The 6,854-nt window shown below is 43.6% G+C and overlaps 1 protein-coding gene across 2 annotated transcripts; it reads left to right on the top strand.

Annotated features, from left to right (window-relative positions):
* The first annotated feature begins 562 nt into the window (after positions 1-562).
* Positions 563-6,310, top strand: aaas (achalasia, adrenocortical insufficiency, alacrimia). 2 transcript variants are annotated; one of them, XM_031845327.1, is made up of 17 exons: positions 563-707; positions 893-1,036; positions 1,185-1,312; positions 1,497-1,552; positions 1,639-1,730; positions 1,842-1,888; positions 2,157-2,255; positions 2,597-2,740; positions 3,497-3,617; positions 3,715-3,839; positions 4,134-4,194; positions 4,314-4,404; positions 4,570-4,663; positions 4,882-4,949; positions 5,060-5,141; positions 5,245-5,329; positions 5,458-6,310. In XM_031845327.1, the coding sequence occupies exons 2-17, from the start codon at positions 926-928 to the stop codon at positions 5,611-5,613; spliced, it is 1,560 nt and encodes a 519-aa protein (XP_031701187.1). In that variant the 5' UTR covers positions 563-707; positions 893-925; the 3' UTR covers positions 5,614-6,310. The 2 variants fall into 2 exon arrangements, with proteins under 2 accessions (XP_031701187.1, XP_031701186.1); XM_031845326.1 differs by having other exon boundaries at positions 4,567-4,663.
* Positions 6,311-6,854: the final 544 nt, after the last annotated feature.

Below are 6,854 nucleotides of genomic sequence, written 5' to 3'. Positions count from 1 at the left end.
CACACACACACACACACACACACACACACACACACACACACACACACACGGGGAATCAGTTTTCCATCACAACATCCATTATTATCGTGTCGTTATGGCCGCATTTGATTTACTGATTTATATGCTTCAAAATGGATCATACCCAGTGTCAGCCACCATGCTGCCCGCTGCTGATGTGTCCTTGAGCAAGACAAAGTGGATCTCTGCCGGCTGCAGGGAGGCTGGTGTGTGACTGACCATGTGCTTTGCCCTTCTCTAGTGAGGAGGGAAAGACAGAATCATTATTCTTCATCATGATTAGGAATCAGACGCTCTATTTTAAGCTTATAATGTGGCCAATAACATGATAATGAACGGTTATATAGAAGACATATACTCGAATAAACTCGTATTAGTTAAATAAAATGACTCATGATGTATTTCAAGTTATCTCAACTCCCTAACAACAAACAGTTGGTGCCTGTTTGGCTCAGTGTGGATGTAATGTCGCTCTGTGCCCTGAAGGGGCAGCACATCAGCGCTCTAAAGCCGAACTCCGCACTGTTTGTCCCTTTGGCGCTGCTGTAGTCCGCACGGCGCGATTAACTTGAAGTATGCTTCGAGTACGGAACCGTGAAGTGTCATAACAGCGTAGCGTGTACTTCTATTCGGTTGTTTGGAAACACAACGCAAGATAATTGACTTAAGTCTAGAGGACACACTACAAGGTACGTTTTGTGACTTATAAAACGACGAATAACGGTTACTGTTGTTAAAACTAGTTAGCTAGCTTGAACCAGCTAGCTAACGTTAACCGTTAGTGTTAGCTAACCAGCTGTTTGTGTAGCGTTACAGTAAGCTGTTGACATCCACTACTATGTGTTTACCTGGCTGACCCATGGTGTGTTTCCAGGCTCCAGTGGTCCGTGTTTCCACCGTGTTGAAGATGTGCTCTCTGGCGTTGTTCCCCGCTCCGCTGCCCTCCGGACAGACCACTCTGTGCGAGTCCAACAACGAGCTGCTGTCAGGAACCGCCACAGACCACCGACTGAAACAGGTCTGATTCAGAGCAGAGAGTATTTAGACATGACACATAATCCCTCGTCGACATCACAGCACGACAGTAAACCAGAAGACAATCCTGTAGCTAATGTGCTGTAGTTAAAACAAAGTGTGAATTCCATGGTTGTGTGTTTTGTCTGCAGGAGTCTAGTCCTCTGGGTTTGTATTTCCCACGAGAGTCTCTGAAGCTCCACTGTCGCACAGAAAGCAGCAGCAAGGCGGCCTTCCTGGACCACTCTGAGACACTGTGGATGAGGAGTGCAGCAGCCTGGTAGGACGGACACGCACACACACACACACACACACACACACACACACACACACAACAGGTGTGGGAAATACAGCATACATTGACACACTATAAGTCATATCACAGTATATTGTAATATCAATAATTTGTCCCACGTCTTTCACAGACAAAGATAATTTATGCAACTTATCTCTGTCCATTTCAGGCGGGACGGTGGTTTCACAGGACTACTCGATGAAATTACCAACTCAAATACAGAAGGTGCTCAAAAATCGTCCTTTTTTCTGATCTTATAGATCCATTGATGTGTTTATACTTTAACTCTCCCGTATCTTGTGTTCTCGTAGTGCCTAAATGTCTGTCAGTGAGTTCTGGTTTTACACTGGCGTTGCTGCGATGGTTCTCTTCCTTTCACGGCTCCCTGTTCCCTCATCTCACAGTAAGTTGTGCCTGCTGGTTAAATGTGTCGTTGACAGCAATACAATTGATTGCCAGATGTTTGTTGTGATGCATTTAAATGTGTATTACCTGTTTTTCGTTTGTTCTGTAGTTGAGCAGTGACGACATGCACGCTGAGTTTTCACAAGTGCTGAACTGGTATGTGCCAACTTTGTGATCTGTAGTTAAATTTTTGTTCTCAAATGATTGAAGATATTGTTTATTATGACAAACTGGTGGTGAGCAGACATGTTGATGAAGACCTGGCAGTTTAGTATAAATTAGTATAACTGGAGAGTAATTGCTCGAACAATTTGTTGATTAATCTTTTGTTGATCAACAGAAAATTGATACGCAGCAATTTTGACAATCTTCAATCAGTGATTTAAGTGACTTTTTTCCACTTGAATCCCTCTTGCTTTATCAGGTCTGACTGTGTGGTGCGAGCCTTTGCCTGGCATCCCCATGCAGATAAGTTTGCTGTAGCCCTGCTGGACGATTCCATTAAGATCTACAACCCCAAAAGGTATCGTAACTCGGCTCTGAAGAAGGCGCACAGTTGCCAACTATGGGCAGTAAGGCATACCATCTGGCAAAAACAAAATTAAACTCTCCGAGATATCTCCTTGTGTAGTAGCGGCCGAGTGGTGGCGATACATCAGCAGTGCGTGTGTGTACTGGTAGTTCTGTCAGCAGTTAGCCAAAACAGTAAAAGTGTGTAAATAATAATGAAACTGTACGTCTCCAGGACAGTCTCAAAACACAGACCTAAAATCTGACCGCATGTCAGCCTCATAGAGCAGCGTTGTTCTTTGATCTCTCCATCGGTCTGTGACGGTGTTATTGTCACTGCCTCATGTCTCTCAGTGCCACCACCCCCACTCTGAAGCACCGTCTCCAGAGGAGTGTTGCAGCAGTGCAGTGGAAGCCGCTGTGTGCGTCCGCCCTCGCTGTCGCTTGTCAGAACTGTTTGCTGGTCTGGCACGTGGACCCCTGCTCGCTGTCGACCAGGTACGTACGCTCCAGTGAACCTGCACGTCTTGAGAAGTCTTCAGATTACTGGATTCAGTTCCCTCAAAAGCAATGAAAAAGTTACTCCTATCTATTTTTGCATGTGGTTGCTGAATGTTGTGAGTTGTTATGCATCTCTAAACTACAAGTGCGACTGTGGATTTTGCATGCAGGAGGCTGTTAAATCTTTTTTTGTGTAGTCAACATCATCGGGCCTGTATCAAACACTGTCACTACTTCTAGCTTCAGTAATCAGCCAATTTTTAGGCTTTTACCCATCGTATAAAAGGCTGTTGCTAACATGAGGCTAAATGAGACTACAGAGGTTGACGTGATATCAAACGTCATCATGCCGAACACGGAAACTCACTAGTGCCCCTTTACAGCCTCGTTGTGTTTATACCCGCGCTCTTGCAAACTTTTCTAACTTGTAGATTCGTGGAAAGACTTTTGTAAAAGAGGTGAGCGCACAAAATCAAACTACAAGTTGGAAGCTTAGTGGTTTCATAGCCTCGTTTATAGCCTAATGTAAGCTTTTTACATCTGCTGATTGCATTAACGCTTCTAAAATCATAAAAGTGTTATTTATGGAGATTATCTTGCTCCTCTTTTTCCTGCTGTGATTCTAAACCATGATACAAACCGAACCGTGAGGTTTGTGATCCGTTTCCCCCCCCCTATTAGATTCATGCTGTAATAAAAAGGTCTTAACTGTCTTTTCTTGTGCTGTGCTCTTCATCCTCTCGACCCATCCAGGCCTTCGTCCGGTTGTGCTCAGGTTCTGTCTCATCCTGGTCACTCTCCTGTCACCTCCATCGCCTGGTCTCCAAGCGGGTCTCTCCTCGTGTCGGCCTCGCCCATGGACACCGCCATGATGGTACGAGGCGACCTCCTCATCCTCGAGTCTTAATTCATGTCGAAAGAAAGTGCTTCACACAGTGACTGTTGTACCTTTTGGCATCCATGTGTTTCAGGTTTGGGACGTTGCTTCAGAAAGCGGTGTGCCACTGCAGCGTGTTGGAGGAGGCGGGGTCACCTTCCTGTCCTGGTCCCCTGATGGCAGCCATGTCCTGGCCTCTACACCGTCGGCCCTGTTCAGGTCAGACGCAGCATGTTTTATAATCTACCTCCCTTTTAGCGCTGCTGCAGCACTTTTCATTTATAAGATATCTAAAGCTGCCAGTGAACATGTGTCAAATCTTCTGTCATGATCAGTGCGTGTGGACTCGAGACAATTACTGGATTATAATAGAGGCCCACTCACCTGTCATGAATATTTATGAACATGTAAGGGATGAGTGACTTTGTCTGGAGATTAGCAGCTGTTAAAAGGTAATTGAGTGGACAGAAAGTTTAGTTTTTACACATGGATGAGTAATATTTCTTTCTTCAGGGTTTGGGAGACCAGGATGTGGACCTGTGAGCGTTGGCCGTGTGTGAAAGGGCGCTGCCAGGTGAAAACTTGTCACCACATTTCAACGTTATTGCTAAATTAGGTACTAAATAATTTTCTAAATCATGTATTCATGAAATAAGTACGCGCCTGGGGTTTTTTTTTTTTTTTGGGGGGTAGTCCGGCTGTTGGAGTCCAGATGGGAGTCGACTCCTCTTCGTCGTACAGGGAGAGACGGTCATCTACGCTCTGACCTTCAGTGATGCAACAGGTTATCCGTCTTTACATAAAATAAATAGTTGTGTTGCAGAATATACAACCTGGTTGGTAATTGATGTGCAGGTTGAATTGTTTTCTTGTAAAGTTTGATGAAAAAATGAAGTAGATTATGTAAATTGACCTGGATGATGATGATGATGATGATGTTGTTCAGCAGGCGTACCTACATGCACATCTAAGGGGCCTCAGGCAGCAGCAGTGGTGGCTGACCTATCAGAGACCACCTTTAACACTCCAGACGGAGACATCATGTATGTATTTAAACTGAACTGCTTAAAAAAACAGTGATGAACAACGTGTTCAAAAAGGCTCCGAGACATTTTGAAGCACCTTGTTCACAAAAACAATGAATCTATTCCAGCATGTGATGAGCACAAATCAGCAGGCAGGCAGGATTCAGTGCTGCTTGACTTCATATTAGCAACATTACAGCTACTTAGACTCACTCACTGTCTAATTTGTCCTCCAGTGTTGGTGGAGAGATCCAGTCTTTATCCTGGGACCCAACAGGAGAGAGGCTGGCAGTGCTTCTCAAGGGTTTGTCTCACTTTTCTTCTGTTCACCCCGATGAACCCAATCAGTATTACATCGGTGTTCCTCTCAGTTTTAATAACTCATCTCAGTCTCTGCGTCTTATCTTTTCTCAGGTGATCCACAGGCAGCAGACCGGCCTGCAATCATAGCCGTGTTCAAGACGAGAACCAACCCCATTTTTGAGCTTTTACCTTGGTTTGTACTTTAGTGTTTTATATTTGTGTAGCTTTAGTAGAACTCAAAAGTATTGCATTTCTCAGCGTAGTACTACAAGTGCTGAGTGTTTGTTGTGTTTTAGTGGTTTTGTTCAAGGGGAGCCTGGCGCAGAGCCGAGACTGATGCAGTTCCACCCAAACTTCCAGCACGGAGCTCTGCTCACTGTGGTCAGTTTCATACGATAAATTCATGTTCTATTTCAGTCAGCCATAAATAGAGTTTATGCAGGTCTGGAAAGTCTTCGAACAGGTGTTAAGTTGCTTTCTATGTAACATATCTCTCTCTGTGTTCTCAGTGTTGGTCCAATGGAAGAATTACCCACGTGCCTTTCTACTTCCTGAGTGCCGGCGTCCCACATTTCGGCTTCAGCGGCAGTCCGTCACTGCCGCGCCCTCAAGAGCGGCCTGCAGACTTTGCCAATCAGTCGCTCTTCACAGAGCTCCTCTCGTGACCGACCCTCACCCACCAGCACGCGCCCACAAGTCATTTCTGTTATTATGAATTATCAATAAATGTGTAAAGTTACTGCTAAACTGAGACTTGTTTGCCTATATTGTTTATATCACTTGAACCAAATAGACACCGTTGTGAGAAAGCTGAAACATTTAACCTTTAAGTTAAAAGACTACTCCGATGATTTACGCATTACATTTTTATAACATCGTCTCAATGGACAGCTTGTTAATTGATGCAGCAGAGACGTCTGCATCGTCCAAATCTTTTCTTTGTACTAGTTGTTAGTGGGTTTTTATTGTAGTGTGTTCACACTGGAAACGTGACCAAAGATAGTATTCACAAAGGAGATAGAATAAATACGAAATCTGCTCAATTCTCCCACAATGCAATGCACATAAGAAATGTAGGAGCTAATATATTGTGGGTGGTCTTGAACCGGCTACAAAATATCTTGGAATATCTTTTTAAAAAGTCACACATTGACAACCAGTGTGACTGTGACTAAATACTGATGAAACAGTATTTTTGTTGTTTTAGAATTATGTTGTATGGATTTGTTACAGCTTACTTTTTTTATTCCATGCATTCAACTACATTACCAACAATGCAACTCAACCGCCAACAGCTCGGTCTAGCAGCTAATGTCGCCTCGAGCTGAAATGAGGAGCAGCTACAGAGTTCTGGTTCGATCACTTCTTTCTAACTTCAAACCTCTGATTTTTTTTTTTTCCAAAATTTTTAGTCATCAGCCCCAACGTGCCGTCACTTGAGTCAGTTTATCAGATGTCACGCAGCTCTCTTTGATCCTTAAAATAAGCTATACAACAGTTCCAATGCTCCAGTCCTAATTTTTATTGCCATTGTTTTTTCAGAAAATGAATAACTAGCATATTTCTGTCAGTCGTAACTTTTTATCTGCATACGTATGAAATTGTACGTTTATGGCACATAATATTTGGAATAAGAATATGTTGCTGTGAAGTCAAGCTTTTATTACTCAGGACAGACCGGAGAGGAAGCTGGCCACAGTACAAGATGCTGATGCATCATTACTCTACAAAATACTAGATTCCAGTCAATAAAATGTTCTTTATTTATGCCTATTAGTTGAGACAAAACAGGAGCCATCTACGCCCAGCCCCACCCTGACACCGCAGAACAAATACAGTACGTCTGTTCCTGTTGTTATGAGATTCTCTCATGTGAAAACACACACTTGCATCACAGTCTTTAACT

This window comes from Anarrhichthys ocellatus, unplaced genomic scaffold (genome assembly GCF_004355925.1).
Source record: "Anarrhichthys ocellatus isolate YVR2014 unplaced genomic scaffold, GSC_Weel_1.0 scaffold5, whole genome shotgun sequence".
NCBI lineage: Eukaryota > Metazoa > Chordata > Actinopteri > Perciformes > Anarhichadidae > Anarrhichthys > Anarrhichthys ocellatus.
Note: the sequence above shows the minus strand (reverse complement) of the source record. Positions and strands in the feature narration are given on the sequence as shown.

Excerpts from the sequence above, each read along its gene's own strand:
- aaas (XM_031845326.1), top strand. The coding sequence starts at position 926 with ATGTGCTCTCTGGCGTTGTTCCCCGCTCCGCTGCCCTCCGGACAGACC. Across the intron at positions 1,313-1,496 it reads ATGAGGAGTGCAGCAGCCTG|GCGGGACGGTGGTTTCACAG; the intron begins GTAGGACGGACA and ends TGTCCATTTCAG. Across the intron at positions 3,840-4,133 it reads ACACCGTCGGCCCTGTTCAG|GGTTTGGGAGACCAGGATGT; the intron begins GTCAGACGCAGC and ends TTCTTTCTTCAG.